This window comes from Larus michahellis, chromosome 29 (genome assembly GCF_964199755.1).
Source record: "Larus michahellis chromosome 29, bLarMic1.1, whole genome shotgun sequence".
NCBI lineage: Eukaryota > Metazoa > Chordata > Aves > Charadriiformes > Laridae > Larus > Larus michahellis.
The window spans coordinates 576,326-603,435 of NC_133924.1; the positions used below are offsets into that span (position 1 = coordinate 576,326).

The window sequence follows — 27,110 nt, forward strand, 5'->3', positions numbered from 1 at the left end:
GGACACCCCCCCCGCAAAAACCGGGGGGGGGGATTGGGGTTGTGTCTCCTGTCAACACCCTAAAAGCCCCCCCCCTCCAAAATGATCCAGGGGGTGGGATTTTGGGGTGACGCCCCCCCCCCAAAAAAAACAGGGAGGATAATTTTTAGGGTGCCCCCCCCCCCACTCAGGAGGGTGATTTTCAGGGTGCTGCCCCCAGCCCACCGCGGGGGTGGGGGGGGGGATTTTAGGATGGGCCCCCCCCCACCAAATCCGGGGGGGGGGGTATTTTAGGGTGCCCCCCCCCTCCCCGCCCTGGGGGGGGATGATTTGGGGGTGCTGCCCCCCCCGTGCCAAAACCCAGGGGGTAATTTTGGGGTGCCTCACCTCGGCAGAAGGGGGGGGGGGTTATTTAGGCTGCCCCCCCCCGGGTGCCCCCCCAGGTGAGCAGCCCGGAGAAGCCCCCGGCCGTGGTGGCCAAAGTGCTGCGGAAACACGGGCAGGACCCGGCGGCCGCCCCCCACTTCCAGCTGCTCCAGCTGCTCCCCGACAACCGAGGTGGGCTTTTTTCCGAAGGGGGGGGCACCCCAACCCCCCCCCCTCGCCAAACACCCCCCTTCACCCTTTTTACCCCCCCCCCAGAGCTGATTTTCCCCCCTCCGCCAACGTCTTCTACGCCAGGAGCGGCGCCAGCCTGGATTTCGCCCTGCGGCCGCTGCCCCCCGGCGGGGGGGAGGCGGGGGGGGGGACGGGGCACGGGGGGGGGACGACGGGTTTTGCGGCCCCCCCTCCTCAGCCCCCCGGGGGGGCGGGGGGGGGCCGGAATTCAGCGCCACCTTCCCCAAAATCAAAGCCACCGGCCGCAAAATCACCCGCGCCTTCTTTTAGGGGTGTAACACACACACACACCCCCGCTCCCCCCCCCGGAAAAATATTAATAAACTGGGGGGGCGGGGCGTGTGTCCGTCCCCCTGTCCCCCCCCCCCCCGACACTATGGCAATAAAGACACTATGGGGGGGGGGTGCGACGGCTGTAGAGTCTTTTGGGGGGGTTTAATGGGGAGTTTTGGGGTGCAAAGGCGTTGGGGGGGGGTTGGGGGCGGGCCCCCGGGGCGGGCACCCCCCACCCCCCCAAAACGTGATTTCTGGGGGGGGTCCCGCGACAGGGCTGCGACACTACGGCAATAAGGACACTATGGGGGGGCGCGGGGGCAGGAAATGACGCCTGTAGAGTCCTTTGGGGGGGATTTTTGGGGTGCAAAGGGATGGGGGGGGTTGGGGGTGGGGCCCCCACCCGAAAAAAAGTGATTTTGGGGGGGGGGGGAGGGGGGAGTCCCATGACAGGGCTGCGACACTATGGCAATAAGGACACTATGGCGGGGGGACACACATGACAGCTGTAGAGTGTTTCGGGGGGGGGTTAATGGGGAGTTTTGGGTGCAAAGAGGTGGGGGGGTTGGGGGGGGTTTGGGGCCCCCCCCCCCAAAGAAAAAGCGATGGGGGGGCCCTACTCTGGGGCTACAACCCGACGGTAATAAAGACACCGCAGAGGACACGACGCCCATGGAGCGTTTTGGGGGGGGGTGGTGTGTTTAATCGGGATTTTTGGGGTGGGGGTATGGGGGGGGGGTTAGGGGTGTGTCGTCGTCGTCCCCCCCCCCCCCCAAAAAAAATCAAGCGGGGGCCTTGCCCTGCGCCCGCTGGAGCTCCTGCTGCAGCCGCCCCAGCGTCTCCCGCTGCTGCTCCGAGCGTCGCTCCAGCTCCTGCATCTGCTGCTCGTAGCGTTTGCTGCCAAATCGGGGGGGGGGGATGGACACGCACGATGGTTTTTAGGGTTGGGGGACACCTACCCGCCCCCCCCCCCCATCCAAAACGGTACCCACATCTCCCCGGTGATGTACTCCAGGCGTTTGGCCACCGTGGTTTTGGCTTCTTCCATCTCCTGCTTCACCAGCACCGGCCCCATCAGCTTGAAAATGGTGTTGGTGGCGTCCAGCAGCTCCAGCTCCTGCGGGGGGGGGGGGAAATGGGGTGGGGGGAATTTGGGGGGGGTGTCTATGGGGTGCGGGGAGCCCCATTTTTTTTTTGGGGGGGGGGGTGGTGGTGTGTGTTCCTCCCCACCTCCTTCACGATGTTGTTCTCCGTCAGCTGCGCCTCCAGCTTCTGCCGCGCCGTCACCGAGCGGCTCAGGTCTGGGGGGGGCACCAGAAAAAAAGGGGGGTGGTGGTCAGTCCGTGTCGTCCCCCCCCCAAAAACAAGGAGGGCACCCACTCCAAAAGGGGGGATCGACCCCCCAAAAAAAGGGGGACCTCACCCCCATAAGAGGGGTTCACCCCCCCCAAAAAGGGGCTGTGACCCACTGAAGAAAGGGGGGGGGCAGCCCCCCCCGCCAAAAAGAAAGGGGGGGTGTCACCCCCGCCCCAGAAAAAGAGGGATCACCCACCAAAAAACGTGGGGGTCAACCCCCTAAAAAAAAGGGGGTTCACACCCCGAAAAAGGGGGGGGGTGTCACTCAGCACCACCCCCCCCCATGGTTCCGGCACCCCAAAAGGGGTCCCTGCGGCACCCCCCGGGGGAGAGCAGGGAAGGTGGGGGCGCTGGGGGGCAAAGGGGGGCTCGGGGGGGGGGATGTGGGGCACAGAGGTGGGCGAGAGGTTTGGGGGGGCTGGGGGGGTTATGGGGTGTAAAGGGGGGGGTTATGGGGTGTAAGGGGTGGGCTATGGGGTGGGGGGGGTTATGGGCTGCAGGAGGGGGCTATGGGGTGCGGGGGGGGGGTCTATGGGGGGGTGGGTCTATGGGGTGTTTGGGGGGGTATGGGGTGCAAGAAGGGATCTATGGGGGGTGTGTGGGAATCTATGGAGTGCGGGGGGGTCACGGGGGGGGCAGGGGGGCCGTACCCTTCTGGAGCTGCTGGTATTTCTCCAGCTCCCCCTGCAGCTTCTTCTGGATCTGCTCCGCCATTGGGGGGGGGGGGGGGGGGCTGGGGGGGAGCAGCGGGGAGGTTGGAGGGCAGGGGGGGCATCCCCACCCCACGGAACCCCCCCCTAAAGCCCAGGACAGCCCTGTGCCCCCCATGGGGGGGGGGGCTGCACCGCAGAGAGCCCCCCCCAACCTCACAGAGGGCCCCCCCCCCGGCCCCGACCCCCATAGGAGCCCCCCAGGACCCCAGAAGGCCCCCCCCCCCATCCCACAGGCCCCATAAGAGCCCCAAGCCCCACCCCCACGACCCCCCCCACCCCCATAAGGGCCCGCAGACCCCTTAGAACCCCCCCGGCCTCCGAAAGCCTCCACCCCCCCAATAAGACGCCCCCCCTCGACCCCCATAAGGGCCCTCTACACCACCCAGGGCCCCCCCAAACGCCCCCCCACCCCCCACCCCACAGGGCCCCTCCAGACCCCCATGGGCCTCCCCCAGACCCCCCGACCTCGATAAGGCCCTCCCAGGCCCATAGAGCCCCCCCACCCCACAGCTCCCCCCCCCCGCAACCTCTACGGGGCCCCCCCACGCCCCCATAAGGCCTCTCCACACCCCCGTGGTCGCCCCGACAGCCCACGGGGCCCCCTTAGACCCCCCCCCACAGACCCCCACGGGTCTCCCACAGACCCCCCCCAGCCCCATAGAGCCCTACGAACCCCATCCCGATCCCGACCCCGACAGGGCCCCCCCCAGCCCCACAGAGCCCCCCAGACCTCTCCGCTCGCCTCACGCAGGAACCGCTTCCGGTCACGCCCACCCCACGCCGACCACGTGACGCGACGCTGCCCCTCCCCGCGCGTGCGCAATCGGCGCTCCGGCGGCCCCTCCGTGACCAGACCACGCCCCCTCCGCACCACGGCCACGCCCCCTAAACCGGCGCCGCGCCCTCTCAGCCAATAGCGCACTGTCTTCAGCCGAGACCACGCCCCGCGCCAGGCCCCCTCTGCGCTATACGCCACGCCCACACAACTTAGCCACGCCCCCTAGTCCAGGGCCGCGCCCTCTCAGCCAATAGCGCGCTGTCTTCAGGCGAGACCACGCCCCCTCCGCGCGCAGCGCCCCGCCCCTTCCGCGTCCTCCCGGCCTCCCCCCGGCGCGCCGCGCATGCGCGCAGCCGCTTTTCCCGCGCAATCGGCGCCCACGCGTGTCTTCCCGCGTCCGCGGGCCCGGGGGGGACACACGGACCGACCCCCCCCGCCCCCCTCCCCGGTGATGTGGCGGCGGCGGCGGCGGCGGGCGGGGCGTTGGGCCGGGCGGGGGGCGGTGCTGGCGCTGGCGCTGGTAGGGCTGGGGCTGGCGGGGGGGGGCGGCGGGGAGGAGCTGCTGTCGGCGGCGCTGGCGGCCTGGGGGGGGGGCGACGACTGGGGAGAAGCGGGGGGGACGTCGAGGCGGGGGGTGGCAGCTGGGGGGGGTGGGGGGCGGCCGGCCTGGCAGCGTGGGGGGGGGTTGCAGCTCGGGGGGGGCCTGGAAATGGATGGGGGGCTGCAGGCGGCGGGCGGGGGGTGACGAACGGTTCCAGCCTTGCTGGGGCGGTAAATGATGGGGGGGCTGCGGACTGGTGGGGGGTGCAAACTGGGGGGGAACTTCAAAATCGGGGGGGCTTCAAGCCGGGGGGGGGACGACGGGAAGGCCGCAGACCTCGCTGGGGGTGCAAAGGCCGGGGGTGGCGGGGGGGCGCGATGACATCAGCGCGGCCGACGGTGACATCAGCGCCGGGGGGGACGCCTGGCCCCGCGGCGGTCCCCCCCCTTCCTCCTCCTGCCTTCTCCCCCCCCTGCGGCCCGACCCCCCCTTCCTGCTGGTGCTGGTGCCCAGCGCCCCCTCCCACGCCGCCCGCCGCCAGGCCGTGCGCGACACCTGGGGGGGCAACGCCACGGCCCCCCACCCTGGGGCCGGGGGGGGGCTCCCCACTCGCACCCTCTTCGTGCTGGGGGTGCCGGGGGGCCGGAGGAGCAGGAGGCGCTGGGGGCCGAAGCCCGACGTTTCGGGGACCTGCTGCAGGGCCCCTTCCCCGACACTTACCCCGGCCTCGTCCGCAAGACGCTGCTGCTGCTGCGCTGGGCGGCCGCCCGCTGCCCCGCCGCCCCCTTCCTCCTCAAGGCCGACGACGACGTCTTCGTCAACCTGCCGGCCCTAACGAGCTACCTGGCGGGGGGCCGCCACCCCCGCCGCCTTTACCTGGGGGCGGGTGCACTGGTGGGTGCGCCCGGATCGGGACCCCCGGGGTCGCCACCACGTCCCCGTCGCCCTTTACCCGGCCGCCGCCTTCCCCCCTTACTGCAGCGGCACGGCCTACGTCCTCTCGCGGGCGGCGGCAGCGGCGGTGCTGGCGGCCGCCCCCCACGTCCCCCCCGTCACCCCCGAGGACGTCTGGGTGGGCCTGTGCGCCCGCCGCGCCGGCGTGACCCCCCGGCACTCGGCGCGCATGGGGGGCTCGGCGCGCTTCCCCCCCGACGGGTGCTGCTACGGGGAGGTGATGTTCAGCGCCCACCGCGCTGGGCCCCGGCGAGCTGCGGGGGGTCTGGGGGCTGCTGCGGGGGGGGCGGGGGTGCAGCGGGCTGCAGCGGGTGCTGGGGGTGCTGCGCTGCCGGCTGATGGCCGCCGCCGAGTGGCTCTGGGGGTGACGGCGGGGACGGGACAAGGGGGACAGGGACGCTGCGGGGGCTGCGGCAGCCCCGGTGCGGAGGGGACGAGGACGTCGCAGGGTTGGGACGGGGGGGGGGGGGGCCGCAGGACCTCCGGCGGCCCTGGGCCACAGCGGGGACGAGGAACATTGCAGGGGATGCAGCGTGCTGAGGGACTGGCATGGCGCAGCGGGGATGGGGACATCGCATGGGGCTGGGTGGCCTCCAGCAGCCCCGGGCCACAGCGGGGACGAGGACGTCGCAGGGGCTGCAGCACGCTGAAGGACTGGCACTGGCGCAGCGGGGACGAGGACGTCGCAGGGGGCTCCGGGAACTGCAGTGGGGATGGGACGCGGCCTCTGGAAGCGGCAGCGGGGACGAGGACGTCGCAGGGGCTGCAGCGCGCTGAAGGACTGGCACCGGCGCAGCGGGGACGGGGACGTCGCATGGGGCTGCAGGTGTTCGAGGGGCTGCAGCGTCCCAAATGACCCGCCCCGGCGCAGCGGGGACGAGGACATCGCAGGGGGCTCCGGGAGCTGCAGGAGCCCCAGGACACAGCGTCTGGAAGCAGCGACCCCAGCGCAGCGGGGACGAGGACATCACAAGGGCTGTGGCGTCCCCAGTGACCAGCCGCGGCGGGGACAAGGACATCGCAGGGGCCACGTGGCCTCCAGCAGCTCCAGGCCACAGCGGGGACGGGGACGTCGCGTGGTTGAGGGGCTGCGGCGTCACAAATGGCCTGTCCTGCTGCAACGGGGACGAGGACGTCGCAGGGGGCTGCAGCGTCCCCCCGGCCCCGTGCAGCGGGGACGCCGCCATCACGGGGGGGACGACGCCATCACGGGGGACGACGCTGCAGCGCTGCCCGCGTGGCACCGGGCAATAAAGGCCCCGGGGCTGGTGCCACCTGCGGTGGCCCCTGGCTTGGGGACAACAGGGACAGCAGGGAGTGTGTGGGGGGGGTGTCAGAGAGGCTTTAATGATGGGGGGGGGGGGCGGGGTTGGGGGGCCCTGGGGGTCCCCAGAGTCGTGGGGGGGGGGGGGGGGGACAGACACTAAGGACCCCCAGAGCGGGCTGGGGACAGACAGAGGTTGACGTATTGGGGACCCCCGTAGTGGGGGGGGGACGGGGGGGGGGGGACACGGCAACACACACTGACACATTGGGGACCCCCGGAGGGGGGACACACACACACTCTGGGGACCCCCAGGGGGTGTGTGGGGGGACACTGGGGATCCCCAGGGCTGGGGGGGGGGGGGGAGGACACTCTGGGGACCCCCATTGTATGTGGGGGGGGGAGGCATTGGGGACCTCCAGGGTTGGGGGGGGGGACACACTCTGGGGACCCCCAGGGGGTGTGTGTGGGGGACACTGGGGATCCCCAGGGTTGGGGGGGGACACTCTGGGGACCCCCACTGTATTTGGGGCGGGGGGGGGGTGGACACACATTTGGGACCCCCAGGGCCGGGTCAGGGGGGGGAACATGACACTGGAGACCCCCAGAGTGTGTTCGGGACGCTCTGGGGACCCCCGGTGGGGGGGGGGAGGGTGTGTGTAACGGCGGGATGGACACCAGGGACCCCCATAGGGGATCCCCCCCTCCAAAAAAAAAAATAAATTATTTCTTGAAGCGCTCGAGCGCCCCCCGCTTGGCCCGGGGGAGCGACCCCCCCACACCTTCCTCCTCCTCCTTCTTCTTCTTCTTCTTCCTCTCCTCCTCCTCCCGCTGCTCCACGCTCTGCCGGATGACGGCCTGGGGGGGGGGGACAACAGAATAAGGCAGGGTGGCCCCCCCCCCCTCCAAAAAAATAATAATGGGGGTGTGGGGGGGTCCGCAGGCCGTACCCGCTGCTCCTGCTGCTGCACCTTCCTCTTGCGCTGCAGGACGCCGCTGCCCTTGGCTCGCCGCCGCGGCTGGAACTTGCCCTTGGCCTGGGGGTCGAAGCCCTTTTTTTTTTTGGGGGGGGGGTGGGGGGGGGGGAGGTGGGTTAGCAGGGTCTGTACCTCGAAAAGGACACTGCGTCGTGTGTCCCCCCCCCAAAAAGACCAGAGTTACCAGGCGCTGGATGCGCTCGTCCCGCTTCTGCTGCAGGCTGGCCGTGTCCACGCGCCCCAGCAGCCCCGGGTCCAGCGTGATCAGCTCCGCCGGGATCTGGGGGGGGGGGGCAAAGAAAAATAAAAATATGGGGAGGGGGAAGGGGTGTAAGAGGTTTTGGGGAGGGGGGGCAGGTGCATGGGGTGGTGGTTGTTTTTTTTTTCAGGGGGGTGGTGCTGTTTAGGGGGGCTTTGCAGGAGTTTGGAGGGGTGGGAAGCAGGTCTGGGGGGTCAGAAGCGGGTTGGGGGGGTCAGAAGCAGGTCTGGGGGGGGTCAGAAGTAGGTGGGGGGGGCAGAAACAGATTTGGGGGGTCAGAAGCAGATCTGGGGGGGGGACAGCAGGTTGGGGGGGTGTTTCCATTTAGGGGGGGTTTGTAGGAGTTTGGGGGGGTGGGAAGCACTTTTGGGGGGGCAGAAACAGGTCTGGGGGGGTCAGAAGAGGGTTGGGGCGGTCCGAAGCAGGTCTGGGGGGGGACAACTGCATGTTTTTTGGGGGGGGGGGGGGGCATTGCAGGAGTTTGGGGCAGTGGAAAGCAGGTCTGGGGGGGGTCAGAAGCAGATCTGGGGGGGGACAGCAGCTTGGGGGGGGGGGTGTTTCCATTTGGGGGGGGTTGCAGGAGTTTGGGGGGGGTGGGAAGCAGTTTTTGGGGGCAGAAACAGGTCTGGGGGGGGGCAGAAGCAGATCTGGGGGGGGCAGCAGGTTTGCGGGGGGGGCAGCTGCATGTTTTTGGTGGGGGGGGCAGCTGCACTTTTGGGGGGGGTCAGCAGTGATTTGGGGGGGTCAACCGCACTGTGGGGTGGTCAGAAGTCGGTTGGGGCGGGGGGGGGGGGAGGAGCATTTTTGGGTGCCCCCCCCAGCAGTTTGGGGCGGGGGGGGGGGGGGGGCGTGTGCGTCCAGCTACACTTTAGGGGGGGGTGAGGAGTGATTTTGGGGGGGGGGGGGGTCAGCAGCAGTTTTGGGGGCGGGGGGGAAGACAGATGCACTTTTGGGGACACACCCCCCCCCAGCCATTTGGGGGGGTCGGCAGCAGTTTGGGGCCCCCCCCAGGAGTTTTTTGCGGGGGGTGGAGGTGGGTTATCAGCAGTTTTGGGGGGATTCGGCAGCACTTTGCGGGGGGGTCCGCTGCAATTTTAGCCCCCCCCTCCCAAGGAATGTAGCCCCCCCGCCCCTCCCCCAAGCAGGTTTGGAGGGTGTGTGTGTGTGGGGGGTGTTGTCCCCCCCCCCAAGAAAAATACCCCTTACCTTCTCCAGCAGCGCCTTCACCTCCCACTCCTGCCGCTGCCGCCGGCTGCGATAGGGGTTGTTCTCCAGCGCGTCCGAAATTGGCCTCGCCGGCACCTACGGGGGGGGGTCGGGGGGGGGCAAAATAGGTCGGGGGGGGGGTGTCGGATCTGTGGCACCCTTGGGTGGGGGGGGGGGGGGGTGGTGTCCACCCTTACCTGGCACCAGGACGCTGGTGAAGCCCTGCCCGTGGCCGGCGCCCAGGACGTCCTCGAAGGGGCAGAAGCGGAGGCCGTGGGGGGGGGCGGGGGGGGCGATGGCAGAGGTAGAGCTGGGGGGGGGCCACCGCCTTCCCCACCCCCTTGTACACCTGGTTTTAGAAGGGGGGGGGGGGCGGGACACACGATGGCACCAAAAAACCCCACCTATTTTAGGGGCAAACACGCGCTTTAGGGGTGTCGGGGTGGGGGGGGGGGGGCGGATGCGTGTCAGGGACACGGGGTGGGGGGGGGTGGTTGCCCGGGGAGGGGGGTTGGTTGCCCGGGGTGGGGGGGGGGGATGACGACGATGATAAAACCAAAAAAAAACCCCAGCTATTTTAGGGGCAAACACGCGCTTTAAGGGTGTCGGGGACACGGGGCGGGGGGGGGGGTCCGTTGGTTGCCTGGGGAGGGGGTTGGTTGCCCAGGGAGGAGGGGGGGGACGGGGGATAACAACGATGATAACACCAAAAAAAAACACCCCACCTATTTTAGGGGCAAACACACGCTTTAGGGGTGTCGGGGGGGGACATGCGTGTTGGGGACACGTTGGGGGGGGGGGGGGAGTGTTGGTTGCCCAGGGAGGGGGGTTGGTTGCCCAGGGAGCGGGGGGGGGGGGACAGGAGGACGGGACGACGACACCAAAAAAAAAAACCCCACCTATTTTAGGGGCAAACGCGCGCTTTAGGGGTGTCGGGGTGGGGGGAGGATGCGTGTCGGGGACACAGGGGGTGGTTGCCCGGGGAGGGGGGTTGGTTGCCCGGGGGCGGTGGAGGCGGCGGGGGGAGAGGGGTGTCCCCACCTGCAGCAGGTCCCCGCAGGCGGCGGCCAGCAGCCCCCGCTGGCTGAAGGCCAGGTGCCCGGCGCCCTGCGGCAGCACCAGCTCCTGCAGCGCCCGCAGCGCCCGCAGGTCCCACACCCGCAGCTTACGGTCCAGCCCCGCCGACGCCATGTACCTTGGGGGGGGGACGACACACAGGGGACACGATGAGGTGACACACGGCACCCATAAGACACCCCCCCCCCGCCCCAAGGAAATGTCCCCCCCGCGCTCACGTGCCGGTGGGGTCGACGGCCAGCGCCCGCAGGGCTCCGCGGTGACACAGCACCCGCAGCAGCGGCTCCGGCACCGAGGGGCTCCACAGCGTCACCGTCCCTGGGGACACAGGGGGGGGGATGACACACACGTGTTGGGGACACCCAGGGTGTAAGGGCGGGGGGGGGGGTGGGACGGACACACGCACTGGGGACCCCCACGTTGGGGGATAGAGACATTGGGGACCCCCAGAGTGGGGACAAACGTGTTGGGGACAATCCTGGGGGGGGGGCCGGACACACGCTGGGGACCCCCAGAGTGGGGACACATTAGGGACCCCCAGAGTGGGGGGGGGGGGACGGGGGACGGGGACACAGATACTGGGGACCCCCAGAGTGGGGACAAACGTGTTGGGGACAATCCTGGGGGGGGGGGGGGGCGGCGGGGACACATTGGGGACCCCCAGAGTGGGGACACATTGGGGACCCCCAGAGTGGGGGGGGGACGGGGACACAGACACTGGGGACCCCCAGAGTGGGGACACATTAGGGACCCCCAGAGTGGGGGGGGGGGACGGGGGACGGGGACACAGACACTGGGGGACCCCAGAGTGGGGACAAACGTGTTGGGGACAATCCTGGGGGGGGGGGGGGGGGGCGGCGGACACACACTGGGGACCCCCAGAGTGGGGACACATTGGGGATCCCCAGAGTGGGGGGGGGGACGGGGGACGGGGACACAGATACTGGGGACCCCCAGAGTGGGGACAAACGTGTTGGGGACAATCCTGGGGGGGGGGGGGGGGGGGCGGCGGGGACACATTGGGGACCCCCAGAGTGGGGACACATTGGGGACCCCCAGAGTGGGGGGGGGACGGGGACACAGACACTGGGGACCCCCAGAGTGGGGACAAACGTGTTGGGGACACCCCTAGTGGGGGGGGGGGGATGACACACTGGGGGGGACACACGTTGGGGACATCCCTAGTTGGGGGGGGGGGGGGGGAGATGACGCATTGGGGACCCCCAGAGTGGGGACAGACACGTTGGGGACACCCATAGTGGGGGGGGGGGGCCCGGACACATGCTGGGGACCCCCAGAGTGGGGACAGCCGTACTGGGGACAGACGCAGTGGGGTGGGGGGGGGACACGGATGTTGGGGACCCCCAGAGTGGGGATGCACAGAGGGGGGACACTGGGGACCCCCAGAGTGGGGACAAATGTGTTGGGGACATCCTGGGGGGGGGTGACACACTGGGGACCCCCAGAGTGGGGGCCCCATTGACAAGGCCTCCATTTGGCGGGGGGGGGGACAGTTTGGGGCCATAGGGTGCCCCCTATATTTTCTGGGGGGGAGTTGAGCCCATTGGGTGCCCCTTTATTTTGGGGGGGGGGGGGGGGGCTGTCCATGGGGTGCCCCCTATATTTTTTGGGGGTGGGTGGGTCTGAGCCCATGGGGTCTCCCCTTTATTTTGGGGGGGTCTGAGCCCATGGGTGCCCCTTTATTTTGGGGGGGGAGCTGTCCATGAGGTGCCCCCTCTATTTTGGGGGGGGGGGGCTGTCCATGGGGTGCCCCCTCTATTTTTTTGGGGTGGTGGGGGCGGGTCTGAGCCCATTGGGTGCCCCCTTTATTTTGGGGGGGGCTGTCCATGGGGTGCCCCCTATATTTTTTGGGGGGGGGGGGGGTTGAGCCCATTCAGTGCCCCCTGTATTTTCGGGGGGGGCGCTGTCCCTGGGGTGCCCCCAATATTTTTTCGGGGGTGGGGGGGGTGGGGTCTGAGGCCATGGGGTGCCCCCTTTATTTTGGGGGAGGGGGAGTGTCCATGAGATTTCCCCTGTATTTTGGGGGGTGGGGGGGCATTTATCCATGGGGTGCCCCCTATGGTTTTTTTTTTTTGGGGGGGGGGGGGGGGGGGTCTCACCGTTGCTGTGCCCCAGGTGCACGACGGCGTTGGCGGGGTTCTGCGCCATCACCCCCAGGCGCCCCCCCCGCGTGCAGATGGCGGCCACCTCCTGCCCCACCGTCACGTCCAGGTACTGCAGGAAGCCCTGGGCGTTCTGGGGGCGACAGGAAAAGTCGGGGGGGGGGACACACGGACACACAATGTCAGGATGACCCCCCCCCCGCCCCCCGCCAACCCTGAGCCCCACGACCCCTCGGGGGGGGGGACACACACGCACGGCGGTGGCCAGGAGGAAGTGGTAGGGCAGGAACTGGAGGCGCAGGACGGCGGGGAAGCGTTTGAGGACGTTGAGCTCCAGCCCCTGCGCGTCGTAGACGTGGAGCCAGCGGCGCTGAGCCACCGCCAGCAGCGACTCCGTGTGCAGCCACCTGCGGGGACACGGGGGGGGGGGTTAAACACACACACACACGGGGTGGGGGGGGTGGCACCGGCACAGGGACACGGCGGGCGGCACCCGAGGGGGAACACGGGGGTTTGAAGGGGTGTCCCCGAGTGCACACGGGGTGCACACGCGTGTCCCCAGCCGCACACGCGTGTCCCCGAGTGCACACGCGTGTCCCCAGCCGCACACGGGGTTCACACGCGTGTCCCCAGCCGCACACGGGGTTCACACGCGTGTCCCCAGCCGCACACACGTGTCCCCAGCCGCATGCGGGGGTTTGAATGGGTGTCCCCAGCCACACACAGGGTTCACACACGTGTCCCCGAGCACACACGTGTGTCCCTGAGCGCATACGGGGTTCACACGCGTGTCCCCAGCTGCACATGGGGTTCACACACGTGTCCCCAGCCGCACACGCATGTCCCTGAGCACACACACGTGTCCCTGGCTGCACACATGTGTCCCTGAGCACACAGGGGGGTTTGAATGGGTGTCCCTAGCCGCACACGGGGTTCACACGCGTGTCCCCGAGCACACACGGGGTTCACACACATGTCCCTGGCCACACACGTGTGTCCCTGAGCACACATGCGTGTCCCTGGCTGCACACGTGTGTCCCTGAGCGCACGCGGGGGTTTGAATGGGTGTCCCCAGCCACACACGGGGTTCACACGTGTGTCCCTGAGTGCACGCGGGGGTTTGAATGGGTGTCCCCAGCCACACACGGGGTTCACACGTGTGTCCCTGAGTGCACACGTGTGTCCCTGAGCGCACACGGGGGTTTGAATGAGTGTCCCCAGCCACACACAGGGTTCACACGCGTGTCCCCGAGCACACATGGGGTTCACACACATGTCCCTGGCCACACACGCATGTCCCCCTAGCTGCACACATGTGTCCCTGGCCGCACACAGGGTGCACGTGCATGTCCCTGAGGGCACACAGGGGTTTGAATGGGTGTCCCTGGCCGCACACGGGGTGCACACACGTGTCCCTGAAGGCACGCACATGTCCCCGACCGCGCACAGGGTGCACACGTGTGTCCCCAACTGCGCGCGGGGGTTTGAATGGGTGTCCCCAACTGCACACGGGGTTCACACACGTGTCCCCAAGCACACACAGGGTTCACAAGTGTGTCCTTGGCTGCACACAGGGTGCACACGTGTGTCCCTGAGCGCACACGGGGGTCACACACACGTCCCTGAGCGCACACGGGGGTCCGCAAGTGCACACAGGGTGCACACACGTGTCCCCAACCATGCATGGGGGTTTGAATGGGTGTCCCCAACCGCACATGGAGTTCACACATGTGTCCCAGACCGCACATGGGGTGCACGCACATGTCCTTGGCCGCACATGGGATTCACACACGTGTCCCTGAGGCCATACGGGGGTCCCCGACCGCACATGGGGTGCACATGCGTGTCCCCAATTGCACACAGGGTGGACACGCGTGCCCCTGACCTGACACAGAGATGGACACGCGTGCACATGACCACACACGGGTCTGCACACATGTGTCCGTGACTGCGCGCAGGGGTGTGCACGCGTGTCCTGGCTCTGCACATGAGCTACCCCGTGGTTCTGCAAACGCATGTCCCTGGCTCCGCACACACATTGCACATGCGTGTCCCCGGACCGCACACACGTGGTGCAACACAGGGGACACACCGTGGCTCCACACACATGGCTTCACACACACGTGTCCCTGGCTCTGCACATGGGCTACCCGTGGCTCCGCACACGCGTGTCCCGAGCTCCGCGCACACATCGCACACGCGTGTCCCCAGCTCCACACACACACTGCACACGCGTGTCCCCAGCTCCGCGCACACGTGCTGCAACACGTGGGACACCCCATGGCTCCACACGCGTGGCTTCGCGCACCCATGTCCCCGTCCCCCCCGGCTCCGCACACGCGTGTGTGTCCCCCTGGCTCCGCACACGCGTGTTGTCCCCGTGTCCCCCCGCGCACACTCACGCCACGTCCGTCACCGTCTCCATGACGTTGATCTCGCACATCAGCCTCTTCGTCTGCCAGTCCATGGCGGCCACGTGGCCCCGCCGGCCCCCCAGCAGCAGGTGCCTGTGGGTCGGGGGGGGGGAAGGGGACACAGGTGACGAGGTGGGGGGGGGTGTGTGACAAAGGGGGGGGGACACACCCCGGCCTGGCCCCACTCACCGCCCGTTGCGGGTGTAATCCAGCCGGTAGGGCCCGAACTGCTCCAGCCGCAGCTCAAAGTGCTGCGGGAGAGGGAAAGGTGGAGGGGGTGGGGGGTCATTTTGTGTCCCCCCCCTCCCCCAAAAGTGTCACACACACACACCCCCCCCCCCCACGCCGTGTCCCCGCGTCCCACCTTGGCGGCGCTGGCGATGTCCACGGCCTCGGCGATGTCCCCTTGGGTGACGGTGCTGGTGTCCTCGCCGGGGTCGGGCTCCAGGAACCTGGGGGACGTCGAAGGAGGCGGGGGGGGGCGCTGAGGGGACATTGGGTGGCGGAGGGGGGGGGGGGACGGGGACACGGAGCTGGGGGGGGGGACGCTCACCCCGGCTCCTCGGGGAGCAGCAGGTCCAGCCGAGCCGCCCGGGCGGCCGCCGCCGCCTCCCGCTGCCCCCCCAGCTTCAGGTGCCACCGCAGGCGCTGGCTGCTGGCCCGGGGCTTGGGGGGGGACACGACACACACAGTGAGTCAGGGACACTCCCCCCCCCCAACATGTGTGTCCCCCCCCCACGACCTCCCCCCCTCCCGCAGCCCCCCCCTCAATTCCCCCCACCACACCCCCTTGCGTCCATCCCCCCCACAAGCCCCACCTCGTCCCCCAATTTCCCCCCCCCAACCTCTGACCCCCAAGTCCCCCCAGACCCCCTTTCCCCCCCCCCCCACCCCCATCCTCCCAGGACCCCCCCAGGGGTCTCTCCCCACCCCCCCCGCACCTCTTTCCACAAGGGATCCCCCAATCTCTGCCCCCCCCAACCCTCACCCCACAAGTCCGCCCCCCCGATCCCACCCCACCGTGACCCCCAAGTCCCCCCCGCCCCCTTTGCCCCCCCCCCCGCCCCCGATTCCTCTCTGCGCCCTCCCCCCCCGCCAAGTGTCCCCCCAGACCCACTTACTCCCCCCCGCCCCCCAAGTCCCCCCCCCTCCCGTGACCCACAAGTGCCCTTAGACACCCCCCCCGGTTCCGACCCCCAAGTCTCCCCGCCGGGATCCCCAAGTCGTGTCCCGCCCCCCCCCCACCCGGTTCCGCCCCCCCCCCCCCCCGCCGCCCTCACCGCCTTCTCGGCGCCGCCCGCAGGAACCGCCGCAGCCGGCGCCGGGGCAGCGGGGCCGGGCCCGGGGAACGGGTCCTGCCGCTGCCGGAAACGGGCTGGCACCGGGGGGCGAGGCACCGGGACCGAGACACCCCCCCGGTACCGAGACACACACACCCCCCGTCCCCGGTACCGAGACATGTCCCCCACCCGCCCCCCGGTACCGACCCCCTCGCCCCGTACTGAGACACCGCCCTGCGGTACCGTCAACCCCCTCCCCCGGTACCGTCACCTCCCCCCCCCACCCCCAGGTACCGGGACACCCCCCTCGGTACCGACACCCCCTTCCCCTCCGGTGCCGAGATACCCCCCCTCCCCAGGTACGGAGACACTTCCTCCGGTACCGGCACCCCCTCCCGGTACCCCCTTCCGGTACCGGCACCCCCACTCCTCGGTACCGGCACTGCCCCCGGTACCGGCACCCTCCCCTCCCGACACCGGCACCCCCCCGCCGGTACCGAAACCCTCCCATACCCTGGTACCGAGATACCCCCACAGTACCGGCCCCCTCTCGCCCTACCCCGGACACGCCGTTGCTGTCCCCGCCATTGCTGGCGGCCGCGGGGCCCGGCTCGGCCCGGTGCCGCCGGGGCAGAGAGCGGGAACGCCCGCCGCTCACAGCCACCGCCGCCGCCATGCTGCCGCCACGTGCGCTCCCCGCCCGCCCTTTCCGGCGCCTCCACCCAATCAGAACGCGGGGAGGGCAACAGCGGCCAATCAGAGCGCGGCGGCGCGCGGAAGGGGGCGAAGCCGGCGCCGCCATGTTGTTCGCGGGCAGGAGGGGACGGGGCGGGGTGGAGGCCGCCATGTTGGTTGAGGGCAGGCGGGGAGGGCGCCGCCACGTTGGTTGAGGGCGGCGCTTGCACACGCCGGGGCGGGGCTTGCACACTCGCGGCACCGCGGGGGCGGGGCTTGCACGGCGCTGCCACACACACACACCACCCCCCCCAGCGCTGCCAGTGTGCAAGGCCCCGTCCTTGTGCAAAGCCCTCGTGCAAGGTCCCCGTGTGAGACCCCGCCCTCGTGCAAAGCCCTCCCTGGGTGAAGCCCCGTCCTCGTGCGTGGTCCCAGCCTCGTGCAAGGTCCTCGTGTGAGGCTGTGTCCTTGTGCAAGGGCCCGTCCTTGTACGAGACCCCCACCCTCGCACAAGGCCCCATCTTCCCCCGAGGCCCCGTGGTGGGACGGACGGCCACCAGCTCTACAGGAGCATTAGCCACCGTTAGCATTGGTCATCGTGGTGCCACGGGCCAGTGGAAGGAGACCCGTGGTGGGATGGACGGCCACCAGCTCTACAGGAGCATTAGCCACTGTCAACGTTGGTCATCGTGGTGCCATGGGCCAGTGGAAGAAGACCCATGGTGGGATGGAGGGCCACCAGCTCTACAGGAGTATTAGCTATCGTTAGCATTGGTCATTGTAGTGCCATGGGCCAATGGAAATAGACCCATGGTGGGATGGAGGGCCACCAGATCTACAGGAGCGTTAGCCATCATTAGCATTGGTCATCGTGGTGCCACGGGCCAGTGGAAGGAGACCCGTGGTGGGATGGAGGGCCACCAGCTCTACAGGAGCATTAGCCACTGTCAACGTTGGTCATCGTGGTGCCACGGGCCAGTGGAAGAAGACCCGTGGTGGGATGGAGGGCCACCAGCTCTACAGGAGCGTTAGCCACTGTCAACGTTGGTCATCATTGGGTAAGGAACTACGGCTACACCTGGGAATGGTCAAGTGTGAGGTTCACCAAGGCCAAGTGCCAGGTCCTGCCCTTGGGTCACACCAACCCCGTGGACACCCCAGGCTGGGGGCAGAGCGGCTGGAGAGCTGCCTGGGGGAAAAGGACCTGGGCGTGTTGGTTGAGAGATGGACGAATACGGGCCAGCGGTGTGCCCAGGTGGCCAAGGTGGCCACCAGCATCCCGGCCTGTCTCAGGAACAGCATGGCCAGCAGGAGCAGGGCAGTGACCGTCCCCCTGTCCTGGGCACTGGGGAGGCCCCACCTCGAGGGCTGTGTCCAGTTTTGGGCCCCTCACTCCAGGAAAGACCTTGAGGGGCTGGAGCGTGTCCGGAGAAGGGCGACGGAGCTGGTGAGGGTCTGGAGCACGAGTGTGGTGAGGAGCGGCTGAGGGAGCTGGGGGGGTTCAGCCCGGAGAAACGGGGGCTGAGGGGAGACCTTCTCGCTCTCCGCAGCTCCCTGGAAGGAGGGGGCAGCCGGGGAGGGGGTCGGTCTCTTCTCCCAAGCGATAGCACGAGAGGAAACGGCCTCGAGTTGCGCCAGGGGAGGTTTAGATTGGATATCGGGAAAAAATTTTCTTCATGGAAAGGGTTATTAAGCCCAGGACGGGGCTGCCCGGGGAAGGGGTTGAGTCGCCATCCCTGGAGTTATTCACAAGGCGTGTAGACGCGGTGCTCAGGGACGGGGGTTGGTGGCGGTTTTGGCGGCGTGAGGTTGGGGGTTTGGACTCGATGATCTGAAAGGTCCCTTCCAGCCCCGACCGTGCCGTGATCCCTCCAGACCCACCGGGCGTGAGGGCGTCGGGGACGTCAGCGTGGGGGACGGCGGGAGCGGGATGAGCGGGGCGAGGGGCGCAGGGAAGGGGGGACGCTGGGTGCCAAACCAGCCCCCGGAGAACCGTGGGGTGCGGGACACCGAGGTCTCCCCCGGGGCCGGACCGGACACTGGGGGCCCGGGGACAAGACCGGGGCCGGGGGGGGGGGGGCGTTTCTGGGGCTGTCGGGCCCCAGCGGTGACACCGGGGGTGCGGGGGGGTGTCGGGCCCTGAGGAGGGTCCCGGGGGGGGCTGAGGGCGAGGCTGCCCCGTGGAAGTCCCGGGGCGAAGGTCCCGGGCGGGGGTTGGCGTTCCCGGGATTCCCCTTCCCCCCCCCCTTCCCCGCGCTGCCTCCGGCCCTTTCGCTTTCGGTTCCAACCTGCGGAGCCGGGATCTGCCTGGCGCCCGGTGACGTCCGAGGCAGCTCGGGCTGCCATTGGCGGGCGGTGGGTGGCGGCGCCAATCGCGGGGCCTGGGGGCGTGGCGGGAGCGGTGTGTCCCGCGCGGACTCGGGGCTGTCGCAGAGCGGAGCGGAGCATCGCGATGGGGCCGGGCCGGGCGCTGGCGCGGCTCCTGCTGCTGTTGGGGGTCCTCGGCGGGGCGGCGGGCGGTGAGCGGGGACCCGGGACCCCCCCTTCCTGATCCCCCTCCATCCCCGGGCACCGGGACCCCCCTGGACCCCCTTTTCTTGGCACGGGGAGACACCCCCCCCGCACCACCCCCTTCATTCCCCCTCCTTTCTTGGCCCCCGGGATTACCCCCCCGCCCCCCCTCCCCCCCGGACAACCGTTCCCCGGGCACCGGGACCCCCCTGGACCCACTTTTCTTGGCAGCGGGACACCTGCCCTTTCACCCCCCCTCCTTCCCTGGGCACCGCGACCCCCTGGACACCGCTTCTCCGGGCACCGGGACCCCCCCTTTACCCCCTTCCATCCCCGGGCACAGGGACGCCCCAGAACACCCTTTTCATGGCACCTTCCGCACCCCCCCCCCGCCCACCTTCCTTCACCCCCCTCCTTCCCTGGGCACCGAGACCCCCCTCGACCCCCTTCTTTGGGCACCGGGAACCCCCTCTTGATGCCCCTCTATCCCTGGGCACCGGGACCCCCCTGAACCCCTTTTTCTTGCCATCAGGAACCCCCCCTTCACCTCCCCCTCAATCCCTGCTCCATTCTTGGCCACAGGGACCCCCCTGGACACCCGTTCCCATGCACTGGGAACACCCCCCGGGCACAGGAACCCCCCTGGACCTCCCTTTCCGACCACTGCATCCCCCCCCCAGACCCTCTTCCCCCCCACATCCCCCTTCCCAGGACCCCACCGGATGCTCTGGAACCCCCTTTCCCGGGTGCCTGGACCCCCCTCCCCAACCCTGGACCCCCTTCCTGGTCCCCCGGAGCCTCCCCTGGATCTGCCGCCCTTGACAGTGGGACCCCCCTGAGCCCCCCTTCCTGGGCGTCCCAGGTGTCCCACCCCCAGGCCACCCTCCTTGACATCAGGACCCCCCCCTTCCTGGGCACCCCAAGTCTTCCATCCCCAGCCCCCCTTCTCCTTGATACCGGGAGCTTCCAGGCTCTCCGGGAACCAGGACCCCCGTCCTGGACACACCGGGCTCCCCAACATCCCCCCACCAGTCCCATCCCCCCTGACCCTGCCCCCCACCCCCCAATCTGCTGCCCTGAGACCCCCCCACCCAGCCCCACTGCCCACCTCGGCACCCTGGGCACCCTCATCCCTGTCACCCGCCTCCCCCCCCCTACAAGCCCCGTTGCCCCCCACCTCTCACCACCCCCCGTGTCCCTGCAGGGCCCCACTCCCTGCGCTACTTTCATGTTGCCGTGTCGGAGCCCAGCCCGGGGGTGCCCCAGTTCGTGTCCGTGGGGTACGTGGACGGGAACGTCATCTCGCGCTACGACAGCGAGACGGGGAGAGTAGTGCCCAGGGCGGACTGGATGGCGGCCAACCTGGACCAGGCGTACTGGGACAGCCAGACCCAGATCGGGCAGAGCAATCAGCAGGTTTACCGCGTCAGCCTGGAGGCACTGCGGAGCCGCTACAACCAGAGCGGGGGTGAGTGTGGGCTGGGCTGGGGCTCGGTGGGGCTGGGAGAGTCCCCCCTCCTGTCTTCCCCCCCGGCCCCGATCCTGCCCTGCCCCACGCTGCTGCCCCGGCTGGTGCCGGCCCTTCCCTGCCCGATGTCATTGTCACAGGGCTCCTCCCAGCCACTCTGTCCCCCAGCCCGAGGGGGTGGCGGCTGCCCTGTCCCTGCCCCACAGTGCTTGGGAGCCCCTGTCCCAGAGATGGGGGGGGGGGGGGAAGTGCCTCTGGCCACTCCACCCCCACCCCTAAGTGCCCAAAGCCCCCATCCCAGAACTGGGAGGCTCCTGGCCACCACGTCCCAGCCCCTCACTGTCCCCACAGCAGATGAGACCCCCAGAAGCAGAGGGGCTCCCCCCCCGACAGTGTCCCAGCCCCTTGCCCTCCCCACAGTGCTCAGGGCCCCCATCCCACAGCCAGAGGGGCTCCCCCAGCCCCATCCCGTCTCCTTGTGCCCCCCACGGCATTCAAGACCCATCCCAGCCCCTCGCTGTCCCAGGGTGCCGTGGGGCTGGGTGCCAGCCCAGCCACGCCGTGGGTGCCGGGGGTCTGCGTCACGGCTCTGGGTGACACCCCGAGTGCTGTGGGCCCCGGGCAGGACGGGGGGCAGCCCTGGTGCCGGTGCCCGATGGGCTCACCCAGGGCTGGGGTGGGGGGTGCTGCCGGGGGGTCTGTGCCCCACTGCGGGCCCCGGGCTGCAGCAGCCCCTCAGCCCTGGCTCCTGGTCGCGTTCCAGGGGCTCACACATGGCAGCTCATGTATGGCTGTGACCTCCTGGAGGACGGTAGCATCAGGGGGTATCGGCAGTACGCCTACGACGGGAGGGACTTCATCGCCTTTGACATGGACACGATGACATTCATCGCGGCGGACGCGGTGGCACAAATCGCCAAGAGGAAGTGGGAGGAGGACGGGACTGAAGCCGAGCGGAGGAAGCAGGAGCTGCAGAACACCTGCATCGAGTGGCTGAGGAAATACGTGAGCTACGGGCGGGCCGTGCTGGAGAGGAAAGGTGAGGGCGAGACGGGGAGGCTGGGGAGCGGCCAGCGCGGGTGCGTGTGCCGTCCCTCACCGCCACCCCCTCCCCAGAGCCCCCCGCGGTCCGAGTGTCGGGGAGGGAGGCCCACGGGATCCTGACCTTGCGCTGCCGCGCTCACGGCTTCTACCCGCGGCCCATCACCGTCAGCTGGCTGAAGGACGGCGAGGTGAGGGACCAGGAGACGGAGTGGGGCAGCGTCGCGCCCAACAGCGACGGCACCTACTACACCTGGGCCTCCATCGAGGCCCGCCCGGGGGAGCAGGACAAGTACCGGTGCCGCGTGGAGCACGCCAGCCTGCCCGAGCCCGGCCTCTACGCGTGGGGTGAGCCCGGTGGCCTTGGGCACGTGGAGGGGTGGGCCGGGGTGGTTGCCCTTCCCCTGCTCACGGCGCTGCTCTCCCCCAGAGACGGAGTCCAACCTGTGGGCCATCGTGCTGGGGGTGGCCGTTGCCGTCCTGGCCGTTGCTGGCATCTGTGGATTCGCCATATGGAAGCAGAAGTCGGGTAAAGCATCGGGGCCGGTGAGGCAGAGGGGTGCGGGAGGAAGGCAGGGCCAGGGGGGTCTGTGGGCACGAGCCCCTGTGCTCTGGGGAGCCCCCGAGGCTGTTGGGGAAGCGCGGTGGGTGCTGATGCCTCTCTCTCTCTGCAGGGAAGAAGAAGGCGGGCTACGGCATGGCGTCAAGTGAGTAGCGGGGGCCGGTCTGGCTCCAGCCGCTGCCCAGTGCCGGGGGGGTCTCGTGGCTCCGGTTTCTGGCCGCTGCCGGCATTTCCCGACCCCCATCCTCCCTGTGCCGCCCCTCGTTGCAGCCCCGTAGCGGGGACGTACGGAAGAGGTCGTGTGTCCCCCCCGGTGCTCGCGGCACCATCCTCCTCTCCCGGTGGCTGCAGCGCGGCCGTGGCTCCCGGCCGGCTCCTGGCACATGCCCCGTGCCCGTAGCGAGCCCGGGGCTGGCAGCTCACGGCTGTTTCTCTCTCGCAGGCACCGACAGTGGGTCTGGCAGCATGGGCACAGGTACGGCGTGGGGACGGACGGGGCGGCCCCAGCTCTCCGTGCTCCCCCCACAGCAACCCCGGGCTGCGGGAGGGGGGCACCGAGACGCCCAGAGCGGAGGGTTGGGGAGAGGGAGGTGGCCCTGGGTGACACTGTCTGTTCCTCCCGTCCCTGCAGGGGTCACCGCCTGAGCGCTGGACGAGGGGCCGGCGCGTGGCTGGATGCGGCCCCTGCCCTGGCCGCGGCTGGAGGCAGAGAGGAGCTGGGGGAGGCCGGGGGCTGCCTGCAGAGAGAGCTTGTCCCGCCGCCCCCGCCCAGCCCCGCTGTGGTGCCGGGTCTTCTTCCCACTTCCTGTTTGCCAATTGGATCATCTTGGCTCCCCTTGGAATACTTTGCGAGCCCTTGGCTCCCCTTGGAACACCTCGGACCCCCTTGATACCCCTTGCATCACATTGGAAATCCTTGGAACCCCTTGGAAACCTTCCAATAACTTTGGATACCCTTGGAACTTTTTGGATCCCATTCAATCCGTTTCAAACCACTTGGCACCCCTTGGAACTCCTTGGAACCGTTTGGATCCCCTTGGAAAAACTTCAAATCCTTCGGGGATCCTCTTGCAACCCCTTGGAACTGCCTGGAACCCTTGGATCCCCTTAGAACCAGTTAGACCCCACTGGATGCCTTGGACCCCTTGGAATGGCGATGGTGACCCCCTGGAACAGGCAATGCAATAAAAGTGGGGCTGGAGGTGGGTTCGTGGCGGCGTGGCCAGTGTCCCTCTCGTCACCTCCCCAGCACGTGTTTTGGTGCAAGGACAAGCTGGAAGAGACCCCGGGTGGCACCTGCCACCGGCCCCAGCCTCCTCCGGGGGATGACTCCAGATGAAGAAGCCACCGGGGATGGAGGGAGCACCGAAACCCAACTGATGGGTTTGGCCCCAAAGCAACCTTAAGCACTGAGCAAGAACGACCCACAAGCATTAAAAAACCCACGGATTCTAGAGCTGTTTCTCTCCAAATCGTCAGCCGGGCTTCCCGTGCTCTCTGTCCAGGCCCCCGTTGACTTTTATCTACCCAACGGTGTGGGGAGATGCCTCCCGTTCCCTTAACCCCTCTTTTTTCTGTTTTTATTTTGCAAATGAAAAGGTCCAGCGCCTTGAACCCAAGGCGGGGGGTGGGCGGTGGGGGAGCTCCCAAAGCATCCCACAATTATTAATCCTATTCATTATACATTAGTGGGAAGTCACGAAAGGGAATCGCCCCAATTTCCCCCCAACCAGCCCCTCTCCAGCCAAGAAAATACTTCCAGTAAAATAATCCAATTTCAGCGCTCAGCCTCCGGGAGAGCTAAAAGCAGACGTGGGATCGGAAGTTGCATTTTTAGGTTTCTCTCGTTACCGGGATGTTAAAGGAAGAAATTCCCTCCCATGGGGAACTCGAGTGGGTTGGGTTTTTCCCCTCTCCCAGAAATGAGTCCCCAAAATCCCGTTGGATTTACCACCGTGTCCCTTGGGTTGTGTCCCCACCTTGTGGTGGACTCTGCGGATCCGACGGCTTCTCGTGGCAACTGGGGGTTGGAAAGGCGACTGGGGAGAAATCTCCGCCTTTTTTTTGAGATTTAACAAAAGACGGGATTCCCCAGCTTCGCGCTTACCCGTTTGGGGCAGTTTCCAGCAGCTCCACCCTCGGCTTGGGTTCATTTCCTTTGAATTTGGGGGTTTATGCCGAAAGCAGAAGAACCTGGGCAGCTCCAGGGTGATGCATCCCCCCCGTAAGTATCTAAACCAAGGGCTCGACCACGAGATCCAACTCTCAGCGAGCCCCATCCCACCCTGAAAGCAAAATCCCCCTCAGGAAGGGATGTTCTGTCCCCTCCTGTATTTTTTTGGGGGAGCATCTCTGGGGCTTTCGTCACCCCCTTTCCCAGAGGGGAATTTTAATGCTGCATTTTGAGCTTTCGCCGGAGCACGAATCCACCCGGATCTCCTGCAAATCTGCCTCTAGAGAGACCAAACAAGCCGTTTGTGGGGTGTGTTTTTGTAGCTGAATGCAACACGTTTTGTGTTTTCCCCCGTCCCCGGCTCCGTTTTTCTCCGCCCTCTGCCGTGGGATGGGAGCAGCGCTAAGACCCAAAGAGCTAGAAAACGTCCCCCAAATTCACTGGCACCCTGCAAATTGCAAACACATCACCGCCGTGCTCTTTCCTGATGGTTGAAAGGGGTAGGAAAGAGGGAAAAAAACCCCATATATTAGTCCGTGGGAGCGACAGCGCTGCTCTGGCAGTGGGAGGAGGCGGCGGCTGCTCTCCCCAGCGGGAGAAGACCTTCAGGCACCTTGTTTTGCCCCAAAACTTTGAAAAAAAGCAGCGTTCCTTTGGGAAACGGCTCCTTGTGAGCAGCGGCGGCGGGTGGAAGAGCAGAGTGAAGCCGCGAGGGAGCGTTTTTAAGGGCGACTCTGAGCACAAAACCCACCGCCGGTCTCCGAGCCCGTTGTTGCTCCGAGCGGGCCATCCAGTGGGAGTGTGCCTTGAGAGAGCGCTCACTGGGGATAAGGGCTCTCACCCCGCTGTCACGCGGTCGCGGGCGTTCTTCTCGGGCCATTTTGGGTGGAAACTCGGTGATTTTTAGCCCCCGGGGGCCGTGGGAGGGTGCTGGACCCCCCCTCCCTCCCCGGTGCGGTATTTGATGAGGTGTGCCCCGAGGCCCCCAGGCCGGGGACTTTTCCTGCAGGTTTTGGTATGAAATACAGCAACTTAAAGGTCAGCCCGGCCCTGGAAAGTGGGATTTTGCTTCTGGGGAGCTGCAGGTGGAGGGTAAAGGATCCACCTGAAAAAACCTCAAATGCCACCACCAACATGCTCCAGAAAACTTCCTGGTGTTGGGGATAATGAACTGCAGGGACAACCAGCATCATCAGTTAATTGACTCCACATTACACAGAGCCCAGGGGCAGCCGGGGTCAACAGGAAGGTGGCACCAGAAATGCACCAAGAGCCACCCCTCGCCAGGTTCAGCCATCACCGCTAATTGTTAGCGCAGGTGTTAGTCATCAGCAGCATGGTTTGGCAGCTGAATGCTAGAAAGTTCTAAGAACGAGGTACAGTTGGATGAGGTCTGAGGAAGGAGTTGTCTGTGCCGAGGGGGGTGAGCCAGGCAGGTTGCCAGAGAGGCGGGAGATGCCCGGGAACATCCCGAGTCCGGCTGGGTGAGGCTTTGAGCGAGCGCCTTGATGGAGGTGAAGACGTCCCTGCGGATTTATTCCGTGGTAAGAGCTGCACTCGTGGGACTCAGTTTGGCTGGGACATCCTGTGGAATTTGGGTAACGAGGTGAAGTCTCTGTGCTCAAAGAGCAGTCAAGACTGGCTTTGCTCTCTCTTGTGCAGCCCAGGGGGGCGAAGGCTTGTCTGGCCATCACAGGGTACGTAAAAAACAGGGGAGTCCTGGGACTCTGACAGGCAAATAGCGAAACTACAGTCCTTTTAACGCGACACGAGTGCAGGCTGCTCCCAGTCACGCCTGCTCAGCGGGCAGGGGGCTGAAGATTCGGAGGGGCGGTTTTCCCGTTCCGAGGAGCCGAGTTCCCCTAAAGGGAACACGCTTTTATTATTTTCAACGCTTTGGAACAACCCGCAACCTTACAGTTTCAGGGGAACGCCCCACTTTTCCCCAGTTGGGTTCCTGGTGTCTTTTTGCTCTCTACACCCCGCCACAACAGGCCTCTCGCCTTCCCCGGGGGGGGTCGAGCGGGGCCGGGCCTCGCCCACCCCTCGGTGCGGGTTCCAGCCCCCCGGGGGGCGGCCGTCCCTCGGGGCGGCTCTTGTAGTGCCGCCCCCCTTCGCCCCTCGCTCGGGGCAGCTCTTTCGGCGACACGGGCAGGGACCAGCCCTCGCCGCCCCCTCGCACCTCCCGGTCCCTCGGGGCAGCAGCTCTTTCGGTCGCTCCCGGCGGCGCCCACCCCTCGGTTCAGCGCTCACGGCCGCCCCGCCATCCCCCTTGCCCTCGCCCCGGGGGTACCGGGGAGCAGCTCCCCCGCTCCGGGCGCGGCCCAGACCCGTGTCCGGCTCCTCCGCGGAACCCCCGGGGGCGGCTCTTGAAAGAGCCTTTGGGTTCCGCCTTTTTGCGCTCCAGCCACCGCGCTCCCAACGCTCGCCCGCTGCGGGACCCCTGGCCTCCTCCGCTGCCGCTTTTCCCCTCGGCCCCCGACGCGCCCCGGCTCCCACAGGCTTTACCGGCCGCCCGGCTCTGCCCACCCGCTCCTTCCCGTTACCGACACCGCTGCAACTGCCCCCCGGCTGCGCCCCCCCACCGGGCCCTTTAAATACCCCCGCGCCGGCCCTACGAAAGGGGGCACGAAACAACCCCCGGGGGGCGGATTTAGCAGTAAAGCGGGACAATAGAGCCCCCTTTTATGTTGGCCCTGGGGCACGTACATACCGCCCGTCACCCTCCTCACAGGCCGCTAATCGCCATAATTAATAAACTTGATGGCTGAAGAGGAGGGAAGTCGTAACAAGGCAAGTGTACCAGAAGGTGCCCTCAGCATACCAAGACGTAGCTGGAAGACAACAGCATTCAGCTCACACCTGAAA

At 67.8% G+C, this 27,110-nt stretch overlaps 3 protein-coding genes across 6 annotated transcripts; 1 reads left to right on the forward strand and 2 right to left on the reverse strand.

Annotated features, from left to right (window-relative positions):
• Positions 1–1,599: 1,599 nt before the first annotated feature.
• On the reverse strand, positions 1,600–3,756 carry PFDN6 (prefoldin subunit 6). Of its 3 annotated transcripts, none has more exons than XM_074567851.1 (5): positions 3,687–3,756; positions 2,877–2,959; positions 2,101–2,171; positions 1,863–1,987; positions 1,600–1,767 (listed from the first exon to the last, which is right to left on the reverse strand). In XM_074567851.1, the coding sequence occupies exons 2-5, from the start codon at positions 2,938–2,940 to the stop codon at positions 1,653–1,655; spliced, it is 375 nt and encodes a 124-aa protein (XP_074423952.1). In that variant the 5' UTR covers positions 2,941–2,959; positions 3,687–3,756; the 3' UTR covers positions 1,600–1,652. The 3 variants fall into 3 exon arrangements, with proteins under 3 accessions (XP_074423952.1, XP_074423951.1, XP_074423954.1); XM_074567850.1 differs by having other exon boundaries at positions 3,670–3,750; XM_074567853.1 differs by lacking the exon at positions 3,687–3,756 and adding an exon at positions 3,569–3,666.
• A 2,885-nt stretch (positions 3,757–6,641) lies between these two features.
• WDR46 (WD repeat domain 46) lies at positions 6,642–16,504 on the reverse strand. The gene is given in 17 exon segments (XM_074567675.1): positions 6,642–7,334; positions 7,427–7,528; positions 7,638–7,733; positions 8,919–8,993; positions 8,995–9,014; positions 9,116–9,215; positions 9,217–9,267; positions 9,960–10,113; positions 10,214–10,313; positions 12,116–12,251; positions 12,375–12,525; positions 14,521–14,625; positions 14,722–14,783; positions 14,897–14,984; positions 15,086–15,198; positions 15,813–15,893; positions 16,372–16,504. Coding segments are annotated over 17 exon segments (1,686 nt in total). The 5' UTR covers positions 16,489–16,504; the 3' UTR covers positions 6,642–7,199.
• A 2,349-nt stretch (positions 16,505–18,853) lies between these two features.
• LOC141735172 (class I histocompatibility antigen, F10 alpha chain-like) lies at positions 18,854–24,597 on the forward strand. Of its 2 annotated transcripts, none has more exons than XM_074567758.1 (8): positions 18,854–19,006; positions 20,203–20,466; positions 21,230–21,505; positions 21,583–21,855; positions 21,938–22,036; positions 22,182–22,214; positions 22,512–22,544; positions 22,701–24,597. In XM_074567758.1, exons 1-8 carry the CDS (start codon positions 18,940–18,942, stop codon positions 22,712–22,714), a joined length of 1,059 nt encoding a protein of 352 aa, XP_074423859.1. In that variant the 5' UTR covers positions 18,854–18,939; the 3' UTR covers positions 22,715–24,597. The 2 variants fall into 2 exon arrangements, with proteins under 2 accessions (XP_074423859.1, XP_074423858.1); XM_074567757.1 differs by having other exon boundaries at positions 18,925–19,005; positions 20,199–20,466.
• The last annotated feature ends 2,513 nt before the right edge of the window (positions 24,598–27,110 follow it).